Genomic DNA, 18,128 nt, shown 5'->3' with positions numbered 1-18,128 from the left:
TACCCAACATTCTTTATCTATGATGTTATACGACACTCTGACAACAATGGACTTATCTTCTCCCAGTTTCACACTTGAATGACTTACACCACATTTGTTACATTGAAGTTAATTCTCAGCAACAGCAATACATATTTTAAGTATGTTTCTACATAATTCAAGGCAAAACATGACACATCATCTAAACTATCTCGAATTAAAGTTTCAATAAGAAATGTCCACTAAATTCCAACCTCTTAATTGATGAGTATTTATATATTAAAGGAGACCCATACCCTTGAGAACTAATATGAGGCAGGTGAATATATAATCAGCAAGAGGACAAAGTTGAACCATTGATATTTTTTTGTTTGGGACCATTTTTTCTATTCTTTTTTTTCTTTTCAATTGTTCTTTTTTTTCATTGACTTAAATGAAATTTAGTCTGTGAATTTAGTAGATGTCACTTACTTACTCCCTATTCAACTGTTGTGAGAATTGTAAAAAGCAAATAAGATATAAATAAATATATTCACTTGACTAAAAAGAACGTTTTTTATCAGCATACTAAAAAAAACAGATAAAAACGGATGAGATGCGTAGCAAACTTGTTTTGATCAAATTAAGTACTTTGATACTTAGGAATAACAAAATAACATACGAAATAGAGAAATTGAAAATTCAATGTTTCTTATATGGACACTGCAAGAGATAGAAAGTAGCCTTGGTAACAACAAAAAATGTGAAAACATAACTGCACATTTTTTTATGAAAGTCAGTTAGAACATCCAGTTTGAAAAGAATGTGTACAGTGGCGTATCCGGGGGAAGGACGGCTCTTGGCCCGCTCCCCTTTAGAAATAAATTGTTGAAAAATTGTGTGTGTGTTAAATCATGAAAAACACTCGTTTCGTGATCCCCAGTGTCTTACAATACAAATGTCGACATTCAAACAACGTCTTCAGATATAAACATAACACGTGTAAAATCATTTTTTTTTAAAATAGCATGGCGCTCGAGGGGTTAAGATAGTATATACATTAAGACTTTAATTGATCTGGTCAAAATGTCCCACATAAATGATTTTTGTCCTATTTGAATTATCAATGTATATGATGTATTTTAAAATTACAGATGAGAATAAAATAATATGAGGAAGGTGAAACCTTTTAACGCTCCCAAAGAAACATTAATTAAAACACCTTTGATGATTTTTGTCAGCTCAGATTTGAAGATCATACTTAAAACCATCCCATATGGTACATTTTGTAATGATACACGGTTTTAATTGTCCTAAAGCATTATCCTGATTGTCATTGTCTGAAATGTCTATGAGCCAAAATGTCCAGCATTCGAAAGGAATTATGGGTTGACTTGCTCCGAAATCTCGAATTGTCTAAATAAATATAGGTCAACATAATGGTTCTCAGAAACTGCGGATCGTCTTAAAAATATTCTTTTTTTTCGTTTTTATTTCGTTTTGATTCATTTTTTCGAATTGTTTCTTTTCGATTCTTTTCATTTCGTTTTCTTTCGTAATCGTTTCGCAAATTTTTAATTACCCGAGAATTATGGATAATATTGACAAGTATTAACTTTTCAAAAAAGCTAGTCGTCTCTTAGCGTTAAAATAGAATACGTGAATATCCTTAAATGTTATATTTTTCTTACTTATAAAAGATATAAATTTTTAACTACATACGGTAAATAATTTTCGGTAAAAAATAAAATTTTTAAGGGCTGTAATGTTTCAAAACATTTTGGATTTTGATGTAATTTTGCAGGTGGGTAGACGTTTCAATGTTCTACATTATGGCTCCTTATATCGATTATCTATCTTGTATAGTTTAAGAGCTGCAGCTTTATAAAACTTTATTAATTATGATGAAATTTTGCAGGAAGTTAGAGCTTTGAATGTTCTACATTAATGCTTTTTACATTGATTATCTATATTGATGCTGACAGACTCCCAAAGATATATTTCCACAACTCATTACATCATCCTAGGGTACATAGTTTCTTAGAAATTGACTGACATAAAACGTAACCAGTCAATCATTCATGATCAAACTTTCTTTTATGATTCATGCGCGAAAAGCCCGCGAAAATAAAACGGGACTACATGATAGATAATGTAGTGAATATTAAATAACATTGATAGTATCAAAACTTTCTTGAAATTATTGTTACATATCAATACCATATTGAATGTATATCGTAACTCTTTTTTTTTAATTTGATCGTTGCCACTATTTATGAAGTTTACCGATTCTTCTGATTTAAGACTGGTTTCCGTTCAGCCAGTATCAGTCTAAAGAAGATGCTACAATAATGATAATATACCGTAAGCACATACGGTTCTACGTATTTATTTTAGAGTATGTTATGTTGTCAGCCAATCATAAATAATCGGCGCTTCATTTCTGCGTTATTTGAGATTTTTATCCAATGAGATGATGGTTTTCAATTTCTTTGTGCATGTTATCTGCTTTCAATTCTTTATAATAGTCTCCACGGAGACGATTAATAACGTAATTTTCGTGAATAATGAAATTCGTGTAAAGGCCAACCCTATCTTGTAATAGCTATAATTCGATTTGTATTTATTCATCGAAACTAGCGAATATTTTCCGAGTCTGGTTTTGTTCTCAACCGCATTTACAAAGTATGCGCAAATCGATCTGCCATGATGCTGTATATAAGCTCCTGAAATTGAAGGTACAAACCGGAAAGTGGTGCTTTTAATGGCCATAAATTTGTGAGGTTGGAAATTTGTCCGGTTTTTAGGCCACTCATTTAAAGTACATATTAGTTACTTTATGTTCTTTGTTGTGTGTGTCTGTTTTCCATGTCTGGTCTTTGTCCCTGGATTACATTCTTTTGATTACCGCTATAACCTTGGTTCCCTTGATTACATTTTCACACCACTGGGTCGATACCTCTGCTGGTGGATTTTGTCCCCGAAGGTATCATCAACCCAGTAATACAATTTTTAAATTAATGGTTTTAACAAGAGGAATGAAAGAAAAACTGGCTCGGACGCCGCCCTGTATAAAAAGGTCCGAACCTGACAGCAGATCGGACACTCTGTTGTCTTGTAAGTATGTGGTGTCCCCAGATGGGATTCTTAGCACAGTCACATCTGGTATGGAAAGTGCCCCGACCAATTCAACTAAAAGTACCCAATCACACGTTCAGTCTGCAGACCATCTATTCCAGTACAAAATCTCTGACTATTTTAAAATAATCAAACCATGTTCCATCACTTTAAACAATATATTTGACTACAACGATGACGAACCACATTGTACCATATCAAAATGTAATATTAAAAATTGCAAAACATGCAACATTCTTATAACCGACCCTTACTTCTCCAGTTCCCTTACAAACAAAACTTTCCATACAAGAAGTCACGATGACTTAAGTTGCAAATCAACAAACTTTATATATGGATTAAAATGCAACTTATGTGGTTTAATATATATCGGAGAAACACAAGAACGATTAAATAAAAGAATGTGCGGTCATCGTTCGGGAATTAACACCACCTATTTCCCGACAGTTTAGCAACACTTTAATCAACAAGATCATTCAATCCTCTCCATGAAAGTTTGTGTTTTAGAAAAAATTTACCATCCTACGAACAGTCCCGTTCTAAGTAAAAACTATCGTAGGGAAAGAGAGGAGTACTGGATACGCAGACTAGGTACTGCAATACCTTAGGGGTGCAATGACAACATCAAAAGTATAGGAAACCTTTCAAGCCAATATAACAATACCATGAATGTGATGAATTTATTTGACAAAAATCCAAGACGGGAAAGAAGTCATGGCCATCGCCACTATACGTCACCTAAGTTATATGATGTCTCCATAGATGGTCTCCTTCCTTTCATACAAAAACCTCATTGACTTCATCACATTCGAAACAAACTTTATTCTATACCTCTCACTCTACTACACTCCCTTTACAAAACAAGTCTTGACACTCCTGTTTCTGACCCCACCTCATCATTATACAGACTTGCTGCCATCATGTTGGATATTGGTTTCCACAGACTCTTTAAACCAGTTTGTGTGAAAAGTCAAGATGAAGAAAAACGATCATTTCTTCCACTACCGTTTGTCAACAAAGGTATAGATGCAATTAATTTGGCTAACATCCTCCATCACAAAAACGTTACCAACAAAATTCCCCCATATTTCAAAGACAAATCCATACCAATTATTTCATATTGCTATACTTCACTATACTTCACCCATTTTCCAAAATTTTCAATTATAAAAGGCTATTGCAGAACCTCGAGATTGAGGACTTCAAGGCTAAACCACCTGACTGTTCTTGCAAAAACTCTCCATTCAAATATGATCCTTCTGGTCACGTCGTTACGGGAGAATTAACCATTTTCGAAAACGAATCTCTACGTAATATCCTTTCTAAAGGTCCCAAGTACCGTGAACCACGCTCCATAAATTGGAATTATAACTTTAAAGTTCTTATGGATGCCGTCGAGGACTATGCAAGAAAATGGATAAACTGTCAAAGAGGGTCTGCGGTCCTACCACAACACTTGTTACTCCCGTAGTGGTATTAATTCAATGTGGAAAAATTCGAAAGATCTCTTGGAGACAATCAGTTCAAGACTATTATCTGAATATAATAGCATTAAAACCTATGATTTTTCAACACTGTATACTTCTATTCCCCATACTCAGTTAAAATCTCGACTTAAAAACATTATACATCGTTGTTTTTCCAAAAAAGATGGTACACCTAGATACAAATATATAGTTCTTGGTAGAGATTCCTCATACTTTGTAAGAAATAATTCCAAATCATCTTCTAAATATACAGAGGAAGATGTTGACAAAATGCTGGAATTTTTAATCGACAACATATGTCCAGTGTGGTGGACGTGTTTTTCAACAAACGGTCGGCATTCCAATGGGAACAAATTATGCTCCTTTACTTGCTGACCTATTTCTTCACTCTTATGAAGCTGACTTTACAGCCGATTTGATCAGAAAGAAAGAATATCGTTTGGCTAGATCATTCATTCTCAGTTTCTGCTATATAGATGACGTATTATCTTTAAACAATCCTAATTTCGGGGATTTGATACATCGCATCTACCCAAAAGAACGTGAGATAAAGGATACTACAGATACTGTAAAGTCAGCCTCATATCTTGACCTACACTTAGAAATCGATGGTAAAGGAAAACTATTGACCAAACTTTACGACAATCGTGATGACTTTTCATTCAGAATTGCCAACTTTCCTTTCATCTGTGGCAACATCCATTCGGCTCCTGCGTATGGAGTTTCATATCACAACTAATACGCTATGCCAGAGCTTCTACAAGATTGAGGTCTGAAGTTTTATGGTCGTCATCATGAACTCGTGGATCGTTATGATGTATCCATCAGCACCATGAAAACTGATTTATTCAACGGGTCATGGTTTGCCTCCTTTGTCTACCCCGGACTTGACTTTTTATTAGCAACTCGGCGGGTGTTTCTAGAAAAGCAGAGGACGCTTACCCTACCGGTGCACCTGGTTCATGCTCCCAGTTTTTAGTGGAGACCGAGTTGCTCATTTACTTTTGTTACTTTGTATGTATGATTTTAGTTACTTTATGTTCTTTGTTGTGTGTGTCTGTTTTCCATGTCTGGTCTTTGTCTCTGGATTACATTCTTTTGATAAATAAAGTTATCAAATATTTAACTTTGGTCAGTATGACATAGGCCAGGGTCACCTTGTTGTACAATAGATCCACGTCAGCATTTTTCAGTAGTGGTCAACATTTTACTATTTTGTTCATCGTTAACAAACAGATGTTGAGGCATCATTAAGAAAAGCTTAAGATTAACTCCAGCCCAGAACTGGCATCATTTTACAAAAGGACCTCAACCTATATCTAGGGTTTTTGATATAAAAATCAGGAAACTCTGCCATACCAACATTCTTGGTATCGGCAAATTAAATATTAGAAACCTTCGTTTCTAATTCTTACAGAGCCTTCCCACCCAAAGCTTTGGAAAGCAAGATTTGTTTGGTCCACTCGTGTCCAAAAGTAACTTGAGCACAAAAAGTCCTTAAATAGGCAAAACCAAGTTAATGATACAACCATTAACGTTCCTGTCGGGAGCTTGTTAAATACATGTTTAATATAAGGACGAAATAGTAAAATCCTGGGTACAAATGTCGGGAATTCCTTGAGAACCAAAAACTATCGGCAACTTCGAAATGGCAACAGACAAACAGATCGTACAAAATAAAAAGAGGAGGCTCCTGAAGATCCTGAATCGCTCACCTGACAAAACCATACCCTATTAACTAAGTAGAAGTATCATACTTTTTACCATGTTTGACAATAAAATGCTGATAAAAGCATATATTGATGAATGTTCAATAAATGAAGTTCTAAAGAGTATCTAAGGCACTGTAAAATGTCGGAAATGCCTTCAAAGTGTTTTAGAACCTCTGGAAAAAAAATACGGCAGGGGCTCCTATGCCATGTTATTCCACCAGGTCTGAGGGGGCATCAGCCCAGTATAGATTTGCTGGGAAAAAACATAACATGAAGTTAAACCACGACTATCCAAAATTTTCATTATCACCATTCATATCAGGAGACCATGTTTACTGTATAAAACCTATTATCATTGAAATCAAAGCAAGAATAAAAATTAGCGGAAAAATGGCCGCCAAGATTTTTTAATAACATAAAAACAGCAAAAAAACGTCCAAAAAGGGCAATTACTCAACGGGGGTCAACAGACCTTCACCAAAACTATATCACATATAGATCGTATCATGCTGAACACTTTTACATTATGTCAGAATTTGGTTACATGTAAACCTAATGGTTTATGCAAAAAACTCCTGACCCCTATGTTCTATTTCTAGTAACGGCGGCCATTTTTTTAACAAATCAAAATTCCAAACGGTCTTTTTGTGTAGAATACTCTAAAAAAACAATAGCGTTAAGTTTCATCCAAATCCATTCAGTAGTTTCAGAGGAGAAGATGTTTGAAAAATTGTTAAACTTCGATAATGTGAGCAACTCCTAATTATTTAAGAGTAGAATGTTTCATTTGTTATCTAAGATGCCTGACAAAGTAAAACAGTTGGCGGTAAGGACCACAGTTTAATTTATACAAATCAATATTCAATATAAGAAAATATCAAAATCATTTCAATCAAAGTCATTATCAATCAATCAATCAATTCAAATATCTGCAAATCGCAAGATGAAAATGTCCAAATGGTTACCGCAAAATGCTGGTATGGCAACCAATTCAAATAAATATTCATCACCAAAACTCATGGTAATGTAAAAATAAGAATTTGATCACCCTGGGAAACACAGGTGAGATATCCAAACCCCTTAAACAAGCTGTTAGCACAGCACGAAGTCTATAACATGCAGCAAATGTGCCAAATTGACAGCAACATACAATGTAGCTGTCAACCGCCATAAAATGGGGGTTTGCTGCATGCCCTATGGATCCTTACCACCCAAAATACTAAAATCTAAATTAAAAAACTAAAACATATATACAATAGAATAATGAATACAAATGCAAGTGTCAATAATATAAGTCGAATCGACTTTATTTAATATTGATCTGGAAAAGTGACGGACATATTAAGAAGACTGTAACTTCTTTGAAATGTTTCAATAGCTCCCTGAATGTTTTTTCAAAAACCATTCATTGCCCAAATCAGTTAAATCAGTTAAATGGACACCGTCGTCCTTAAATAGAGCAGGATGTGTTAGTTCCGGATGTCGTATATAACAACCCCCAGTTTTCAGAATATAAGATGCAATACAATTATTCAATCTCCGTCTACATCTTTCCATGGCTTCGAAATTGTCCGAATACCTCCAAGAAAAGCGAGGTAAAATTTGGGACCAAACAAGTACTGTTTGTGGCATAATTCTTAAAAGGCCGCGTAATATGAATTTTATTTCATTTCTTAAATAACCGACCTTTTTACTGCCAAGATCATTGGCACCTACATGAATAACAAGATATTTAGGTGGATCCCTAATCTCAAGCATGGAGTGGATATGACCTCTAAGGTGATGTACTACCATGCCACTCCGCCCGTTCCACCAAATTTTTAAGTTTCTCCTGTCCAGTCCAAGATGAACCCCACCTGGACGGTCCCTCGATTGGTAATATGCATTCTTAACTAAGGAGCTACCAACAATCCAAACATGCTCCAAACCACCTACAGATATACAAGATAAAGTAGTACTACTTAAGTTACCAAGATCAGGGTCTGATATAAGTCCTGTAAGAATTTGATTTCCATCGACCGAGAAACATTATATCAGAATCAGACACGCCCTCTGCCGACAAATCTGTTGCCCTACCAGTACAAAATGAATGAGAGTTGTAAGATTTTGAGTCTAAACCCGATACGGCCAAAGCTTTCTTTAATACAGAGGTAAACTGATAAAAAGTTAAAGGGGACCCATCAAAATGACAAAAAAAATGACCAGTAAATTTCGATCTTTGATTCTTAAAAGCAAGGTTATTAAGAAACGGACATATTTCGACCTCTAATTGACTAGTAATTATAACATCAGTCCCTCTACCATTTTGATCAGTTTTTGAGGAAGAAAGGTGTACTTTTAGAAAATGTTTACCAAAGTCAATGTCATCAAATGAAACGACATGTTTATCCGAATTAGAAATTGCTATTTCACTAATTCTAAACAAGCCAAAATAAGCTAACGAAATGGCAGCACAGAATAGCAAAACTTCTTATCCGGTACGACACACTGTGTGTAGCCGACAAAATACAATTTTTAACAAGATTTTTGTTAGTGGTAAACGTGGATCTTTTGTTATCGTTCGGGAGTGTTTAACACCTTCTAGCATTTTCCTAACCACAAATTTTTGTGTTGGATCGTCTATGTTGTAGATTTTACAATAAAAACTGACGCCCGATAAATAAAAATTAATCGAGGAATGTGACAAAAGGGCCTCGAAAAGATAAGCAATAAAATTACAAATATCAGGTAAGGGTATTGGCCAGATTTCAGGCAATCCATGTCTCTGTCTAAATCAATAAAAGCAATTAACCCTCTTTGATACGTTTGATTTGTGCTAGGGGCCACTGTTTTAAACAACAGATTATTTATGGTATTGTCGAAATCAGGTCCAGAAAATCGGATGGAATTTGAGCTGGGTTCTTGTCTGCATCCGGAACCAAAACACGGAATCTGTTTTCCTGAAAACGTGAGAGAGCATTAGAAATACAATTAAATGCAGTTGGGATAAAAATGGCCTTAAATTGAACATTATGAACCATGTTTTTTTAAAACAAATGGTCGGACTAGTTTCATGATATCTTTGTCTTTAGAAGACTTTTTATTCAATGTACTAACAAGAGCTTTATTATCAATATGAAAAATAACTTTTTTTATTGTCAAGCAGGTGGACCCATAAATAAGTCGCTAGAACAACCGGAACTAGCTCTAGAAAGGCCATGTTTTCCATTAACTCAGTTTTTGTCCAATGCTGTGGCCATCTTAATTGAACCCATTTCCCAGACATGTAGACCCCGCATCCCAATTCTGGGTTTCCAGAACTATCAGTAAAAAGTTTTAAAATTTCAGTTGATGTCCAAAGTTCTTCCGGGAAAAATATTTGGCCATTGAATTTATCTATAAATTCTAACCACAATCTGATGTCTGCTTTAACTTAACTATTTAAACGAATTCCATGAAAAGGTTGTCTCACGTGAGACGTAAGATAAAAAAAAACGCCTTAAAAATGCTCTGGAAGAGGGGTGGCCCTTGCACAAAAAGACATCAAGCCTACAACCGATTGTAAATCCTTCAACATTACTTTTTTCAATTTCATTAAGCATTTTAATTTTTCGTGCAATTTCTCGAGTTTTTCTGGGGGTATGATAACCATCATTAATTTAGTATCAATAATAAATCCTAAAAAAGTTAAAACAGTAGTGGGACCAGTGGTTTTGTCATGAGCTATAGGGACACAAAGCTTGTTGCAAGTATCCTCAAACATATACATCAGGTACTTGCAGTCCCCGGTATTACTTTCCCCCATGAAAATAAAATCATCTAGGTAGTAGTCTAATGAATCTAAGCCAGAGCGAAACTGAACCAACCAATGTAGAAAAGTTGCAAATTTTTCAAAAACATTACACGAGATAGCGCAACCCATTGGCATACATTTATCAATAAAATAATGACCATCAAAATAGATACCCATTAAATCAAAATCTCGGGATGAATAGGTAGTAAGCGAAAGGCGGATTTAATGTCCATTTTTGCGAGCTTGGTACCCCTACCCAAATCGTGGATTTTTTTCCAAAATAGAATCAAATGAGGAGTAGGTTACTTCGCAAAGTTCAGGATCTATAGCCTGTTTTCTATAGGATGTGACAAATTAGTAATTAATCGCCACGTACCATCCTGTTTTGGAACAAGCCCTATAGGGGGATATGCGAAGAGTTTGTATCGGTAAGATTGAAAATGGCCCTAATATTCGTCCCAGATCTATTTCACGTTTCAGTCTTTTTTTAAACGTTTCTTCAGTGTATTGATCAGCAGAAATGAGATTTTTTGAAAAATTATAAACACGAGGACCAGTGTACTGAATCCTAAACCTGATTCAAAACCTTTATAAAGCTCTCTTGCTTCTAAATGATTCGGATAATTTTCCAAAACCTCCATCAATTTAATAGGAGTTTTGCCTATTTGCCGCAATATCCCACGAAGCTCTTGGTCTTGGGAATCGTTGCTGCTGAATCCTAAAATTTGATGAAAGAGAAGTGTTATTAACAGCATGTCTTAAGTGTGTATGTTGTGGTTGGAATGGTTGATAAAATCTTGTATTTGAATTAGTAATATTTGTATTTTTTTGTTTTACTTTGCATTGTGTGATTGGATGACCTCCATTGCAAAATAAACAAGAATGTGCAAATTGACATGGAACTTTTTAGCAGGTACCTTGATAATTAATCTGAAATTATTCGAATTTGGGGTGCTTTGTAACTCAACCATATTAGTCCTAGACATATACAGTAACCATAGCTCGGTGTCAATTGTATCCCAAGAACTATTCTGTAGCTTTGCGTAACCTATATTGCTCATCATAGAGCTTCCAGCTCATACCATGACATCTGTGAGCCCCAAACGAACATTTGCCATATATTTTACAAGTTCCTGGAAACGAAGTGGGTGGACGGAACAAAATATACTTGTAAAAACCTGTTGAGTTACAGGTAAAATCGGTGCAGATGATGATGGAACCATTTCATCCATGTTACGTCTTGTAGTTGGTTTTGGCTGCTTTCGAAATGAAACACTGGATAAAGCCAATGAAGTAGGTGTTCTCTTACGTTTTGACACCCGGTACATTTTGATGTAAGCTGAATCAAAGCTGCTTCAAGCGATGATGTCGATCGATTCGACTTCAAAAATCGTCAGACCCACACTATCTTTTTGATCAGGAAATGGTCAACGCAAGTGACGTTACTATTCAGATAATAAAACTCGACAAAAGACGGAACGTTTTCCGGCACATCGATAACCGAATTTAAGCTAAATCTTAAATTCTATTACGTTAAACATCCATTTTTTTATAATAAAAATATCTAGTGCATCTCTTATTTAATTCATATTTTATTAAAGATATACATAGAAAAAGACAATACGCAGTGATCAATAAAAGTAGCCCCACTTAAATGTTGGCTTGGCTTATGTAAAGACAATTATCCAAAGAGACAAACGCATTTTTATGATATGCATAGAACATGTAATTATTTCTGTGTAACTCTTAGCAAAGTCAAAGTCATTTGATAAAAGAAAAATATCTCTATATTGCGACAATTAAAGGCATCTAACTCTCCATATATATTAACCATAGCAATCAAAGTCGTTTGTTTGTCGTACAGTTTAGTTCGTACCGTTCATTTCTTGCCATTTTCGACATAAAAATTCAGATCAAAATCAGAATATTATTGTGTCTGAAATGTTCAATGTTAAGTTCTTTTCGTTTTCAGATGCGATGTCAGTGAACAAACACGTATATGAACTATGTGTTGACTCAGGACGGTTTTTCGCGTTAAACTAGTGCCCCATGTCGGTTTGAACCTACACTAGTGCTTCAGGTCGGTTTCACCCTAGACAAGTGCCTCAGATCCGTTCCACCCTAGACTATTGTTTCCAGATCTGTGTTTCATCCTAAACTAGTGTTTTCAGATCTGTTACGACATAGACTAGAACCTCAGATTGGTTCCACCCTAGGCTAGTGCTTTAGATCGGGTTTCACCTAGACTAGTTCTTCATATCGGTTTTGCCGTAGACTAGTGCTTCAGATCTGATTTACCGTAGATTAGTTCTCTAGGTCAGTTTTTTACCTATACTAGCGCCTTAGATCGGAAGAACAAGACTAGTTTCTCCCATTCACTAGTTCTTTAGGTCTAGGGCTTAACCCTATGCTTGTGCTTCAGATCAGTTTCCTTCTAGACTAGTGTTTTAAGGCTGGTTTCACCCTAGACTAGTGCTTTAGATCGGTTTCAAGCTAAACAAGTGTATCAGGTTGGTTTCACTACAAGACTAGTGCTTCGGATTGGTTTCACTATACACCACTGCTTCAGATCTTCTCGACTAGTGCTTCAGATCAGTTTTACTATAAGTGTCTCAGGACGGTTTTACACTAAACTTGTGTCTCAGGTCGGATTCACATAGACTAGTGCTTCGGGTCGGTTTCACCTTAGACTAGTGCCTGAGGTCGATGTTCCAACCTAGACTTGCGCCTCAGTTCGTTTTTACACTTAACTTGTGCCTCAGGTCGGATTAACCCTAGGCTAGTGCTTCAGGTCGGATTCACCCTAGACTAGTGCTTGAAATCATTGTCACCTTAAACTAGTACTTTAAGTAGGTTTCCCCTAGATTTGTGCACCAGGTCAGTTTCACCCTAGACTAGTGCTTCAAATCGGTTTTACCCTAGAGATTCAGGTAGGTTTCAACCTAGACTAGTGTTCCTTTGTCTCGTGTTGAGTTTAATATCACGATGTTGAAGAAAAAACGCGTCGGTACTAAATTTGTGATTTTTTTTTATTTTCTCCTCATTGAAAATAGGTTGATTATCCTGTGAAGTGCCCAACAAATCTTTGTGTTGACACTTATGATGTATACATGCAAGCTCATTTTTGCATAACAATGCATGTTTTGAATATTGCAAAGCCTAAATATACAGTACAACACATTTCTCTTCAAAAATCGATTTGTTGTTTGAAATACTGAAATTACTAGAATAAGATATAGACCTACATTTGTACCTCGCTGAAGTACCAAGTAGGCCTGCTAAAAAATAATACGAATTGGTACATAGATGCTTTACCTGCCACTACAGGTCCAGCAACTGATGATATTCCTCTTGCTACACCAGTATGCCCATGCGCACTTGTTAAACGTTCAACACCTAGGAAGTCACAAAGAATTACGGGTGCTGATGATACATATGTTCCTGAAATAGTTTTAGAAAGTATACTGTATACTTTTTGCACTAAGTATGATTAATTTAATTCTTAATTTGACTTTCTGTTGAGATTTACTATCAATGACTGAGACTAAACTGTTAAAATCAGAATAAATTTCCCTGTAACCCGTTTCCACAGAAACGTTGGCTAGTATGAACAAATTCCTTTCGCATAGTTGTCATATCGGTTTTATTGTAACCGTGCAATATGGCGATATATCATTCTCTTTTTTTTACAATGCCGTATCATAAATACATAGCTTACCAATGCACAGTCCGTATATTACACACTATAAGTTCGGGGTATCTCGTCAAGTATGGTAGTACAAATAATGTGAATGACGCTATAGAGAGCGCTATATTATTCAGTATCAATGAATTTACCTCATTCAATGTCCCGAATAATCCTGATAGTATCCGTCCTGGTGTGTTTGCAATACCTAAATTGGAAAAAAAATAACGCGATAGTTTTGTTCACATTTATGAAAACACTGCAAAATGACTTGCATTTCTTTTCTTTTTTTTAATTTACTTTTTACCCATAAATCTATATACAAAAAGTTCTCAAGATTTTTAGAAAAAAATACAGACATAACGGATATTATATTTTCTGTTCAGGTTTGTTCAGGTTAGAAACGCTATTTTTTTCATTTACTTCGTAACTTTTATCTACCTATCCACATAAAATTCAGAAGCTGCCGATAGAAGAATGATTCAAGATGCTTCAGGACATCATATGCTATTTCTACGAACTATAGCTAGGTGTCCTTTCTGTATAAATATATGTATTTTTTTAGAAAACAATACTGGCATCAACAAAATAAAGAACGATAACTCCTGCAAAGTGCCAATTTAATACACAATCTATACAATTTTTAACTCAAAGTGCAACAACAGAAGACAAACTAAGAACTGTTTATGAGTTCTGTAGCTGTATACCTAATTAACACGAGTCCTCTTCCATCTGAGTTACATAAAAACTGCTTCTTAATAGACTCTTTTGTCGTAAGTTGGTGAGCATGCTCAACGTACACTTCCGCGTGGTAGAGCTTTGGTAGAACAAAAGTATTTTCCTCGCGGAAGTGTATATTGAGCATGCTCTACGCATGCTCATCGGCTATCCTACAGTTAGCACAAAAGGTTTATTAAACAAAAATAGTGAAAATTTCCCTAAAGGCAAAATCTAGGACATGATTATATATCAAATGATTTTATTCATAATTTCAAGAATGATTTCAAGAAATCCCTGAAACTTTGTTTAATACTTCTCAGTACAGTATTCTTCACATATTAAGCATATTCATTTTTTTTTTTTGGTTAAACATGCCATTCTATATATATTTTGCCCACAAAAAATATCAAACTTTTAACATAAATCTACAGCTTTATCAGGACAGAGTTTTGTTTATAAAAAAAAATCGTAATTATTCTTGAGAATATATAGTGCACTTAATGTCAGAATGATTGTTTTGTTATTTAGATCGACCATGACAGAAACTACTTTGAAGGGACGCAAATCAATGTCGATTTGCCCTTCATAATACATTGAAGAGCAGACATATAAAAGGATGTGTGCTGTACTATTGGACGACATATTCAAAGATGCCTGCAACAACTTTCTGAGCTACATTTAATGCATATATCAAAGTTATGAATGGAAACATTTCAACAAATATTATTATGTTTGGGTTTTATTGGATCCTTAAAGCGAGATTTATTGTATACCAATAGTAGACACCAGCCATCAGTACTTTTGATTCTAAATATTAATGCTCTATCAACTAGATACATATACGGAATAAAATATGCTGCAGGGGCGAACATGTTTCCAAAATAAATTAGTAGACATGTTGCAATATAGTACGATATCAAACATGTTCTCTAGGTTTTGCAGCCTCGTAAACGATTTTTTACTGCCATTTTCATTGGCGAAACGATCGGAAAGGATACGATTTGCATGTTTAGGGTTTGGTCTATCTTGTGAAACACAATCCGTACTTGCACTATAGGAAATCATTTCCTGTTCATTTCCGGTTTCTTTTTTACGTTACCGAGGTTACTCATTGATTTACTTTTTCTATATTCAGATACTGCTGTTGTTTGAAGCAGTAAGAATGTGATTTTACTTCCTTTGATGTATATGTTTTTTATAGGCCTCTTTCCATCAATGCTAGTTTTTGCACTTTTATCAGACATTGACTGGAAGTACATATTGGTGTTCAGCGGTCTGAAAAGAATTCCACAGACATCTCCATTTAGTAAGACACCTCCCACTATTACAGGCATACTTCTCCAATCATACGTTTCAGATATATATTTTACCATTGGTGAGAATATGAATGTTCCTATGCCTGAACCACAGACTGCGATTCCAGTTGCTAATGGACGTTTCTTATCAAAGTACCTTTCAACTATTGCGATTGATGGCATATAAACCATCCCAAACCCAATGCATGAAAAAAGAAATGTTTTTTGTTTTGTTTTGTTTTGTTGTTGCTGTTGGTTTTTTTTTTTTTTTATTATTTCGGGAGAGGTTTATTACATTTCTTCCACAAAGTAATAAAAAATTGTACATGTATGCGTCAATTTATTTTTGACAACAAAATGTTTTTAGTTACGAATTCGAAAATATATCTTTTCTGGATACGAGTTTAACTTATTCTTGTTGTTCTTTGGTTATTTTTGTTTGTTTTTCTGATTCTTTTTTTTTATTTTACATTTTTTTTTAATTTTGTTCACCTTAATAGTTGCGTTACTTTAATATTAGTATCACTTTAAAGAAATAACACAGTAATAAACATTTACCTCCAAGAAAGTCATACGTTAAAATCAGTATCTACATGTTGGCTAAAGGAGGCAATTACATATGCCAGCATCGACACTATACTACCAAAAATACATACTATCCGACAACCAAAGTTATTGACGAGTACGCTCACGATATGACCTGGAAATTAAATGCATTTATGGTTCATTATGACTTAAATGTAAGTGTTTGTAAGAATCAGGCAAAATGAGAAAAATCGGAAACATACATGTCAAAAGCCTACCGATCTGACAATGTAATATCACTCAAGGATACTTTCTCTATTTGAAAAGACCATTGTTTGATCTCGGCATCGTTGGCTTTGCGCAGAAATTAATGTTTCAATAGAATCATAGAGGTTTTTGACATAGTTATCTGCCCTTGAAATGTTCATTTTTAGTGCATTTCAATGAAATTGTAACTCAATGGTCCAGCATGATATGTAAAATCTTGTCTTTTTTCCTTGATTTTGATGGTGCAAATAGTCAAATTACACTATCAAAATGATGTGTTTTTTTCATACCATGTTTCACTTACTGCCTGATTCTTACAGGGACTGTCACTTAATCAAACCACAAAAAAACTTCCTTATTGTTCTTTTTAATTTTTTGCCTGTTTATGTCTAAGGAGTTTGATTGGTCAAATGTCATTCAAATCGACCCAATTGATGTCCGGTTACCCTATTCATTCATCAAGGAAGGATAAAACGTAAACTCGGTATAGAAAACAAGGAAATCATAACTCCAATCAATCAATGTAAAAAGAAAACGAGAAAACTAAGCCATCTTAAAGTGATAACAATTAAGAACCATATATTTAAAACCTACAAATTTAAACCAAATCTATTTTCTCTTAGAGATTTCATATTGCTTTTATTGCCCACTTAACAATTTACGCTTTAAACATCTTATATGTTAATGAAAAAAAATCCATACCTACCTATACACATGTTTGTGCCATTCAAAACTGTTCCTACAAAAGACACTTTACTTCTTGGTTCTTTGAAGAAGTCTTCAAACGTTGGAAGCAATACACCATACGCTTGACCAATTCCATCTACTAGAAAGTTGCACATTAACGAACTTAATACAATAATCCAACCCCAGTCACCGTCAGGACTCACCATTGTACTTTTACTTAGCAACATTTTCACATGCGACAACTTTTGGATAAGGTTATCTCGACCTCTGTTTCGTTAAAACTTTTTAACTACCCAAGAAGTATAATTGATTTTGACCTGGGCAAAATACATTTCCGATGTGTGTAAATAACGTATTTTTTATGAATATTTTTTGGAACTATAAAAAATGTCGTTAAACCTAAGACAGAAGGTAATACAACTACATGTATGAGTTTTAAAGTAGCTAATGGAATTACTACAGTTATATAACCGAGATATTGAATATTGGCCAAAAAAAAAAAAGGAAAAAAGAAAACACCAAAGCGTCAGTAGCGGGGTAATTGAAATACGTCATACCAAATCCCAAAACATAACGTGAACATAGGATTCAATACAATCAAAGTGAAGCAAACCGAATAAAATAGATTACTAAAAAAATACACAAGCAATATGAACACAAAAAAGCGGCAGTGACATCAGGTACCACGGAAGGGTAGGCGGTAGCGGCATCCGTCATATTGCACGTGAGTATAATTTGGTAATAGTCTTGCAACAATAATTCAGCTCTCCGACACAAAGGGGTCCCGTCAAAAACATTATTCACACTATGGCGGTATTATATTCAATTCAACTAAGTGTCATGATGTAAGTAAAGTAAATAATGCGTAAATAAAGCAAAAAT

General features: G+C 34.7%; 2 protein-coding genes across 2 annotated transcripts; both read right to left on the bottom strand.

Moving 5' to 3' along the window:
* Positions 1-8,151: 8,151 nt before the first annotated feature.
* On the bottom strand, positions 8,152-11,395 carry LOC148616289 (uncharacterized). Its single transcript, XM_088581727.1, has 4 exons — positions 11,236-11,395; positions 10,614-10,785; positions 8,769-9,063; positions 8,152-8,735 (listed from the first exon to the last, which is right to left on the bottom strand). The coding sequence occupies exons 1-4, from the start codon at positions 11,393-11,395 to the stop codon at positions 8,271-8,273; spliced, it is 1,092 nt and encodes a 363-aa protein (XP_088437853.1). The 3' UTR covers positions 8,152-8,270.
* Positions 11,396-15,533: 4,138 nt separating this feature from the next.
* LOC148616288 (monocarboxylate transporter 14-like) lies at positions 15,534-17,452 on the bottom strand. The gene is given in 4 exon segments (XM_088581726.1): positions 15,534-15,973; positions 16,326-16,366; positions 16,368-16,467; positions 17,266-17,452. Coding segments are annotated over 4 exon segments (768 nt in total).
* Between the last annotated feature and the right edge of the window lie 676 nt (positions 17,453-18,128).

Source organism: Perna viridis, chromosome 5 (assembly GCF_037379345.1).
Source record: "Perna viridis isolate PV_CMFRI_1.1 ecotype Kerala chromosome 5, ASM3737934v1, whole genome shotgun sequence".
In the NCBI taxonomy this organism is placed as follows: Eukaryota; Metazoa; Mollusca; class Bivalvia; order Mytilida; family Mytilidae; genus Perna; species Perna viridis.
Note: the sequence above shows the minus strand (reverse complement) of the source record. Positions and strands in the feature narration are given on the sequence as shown.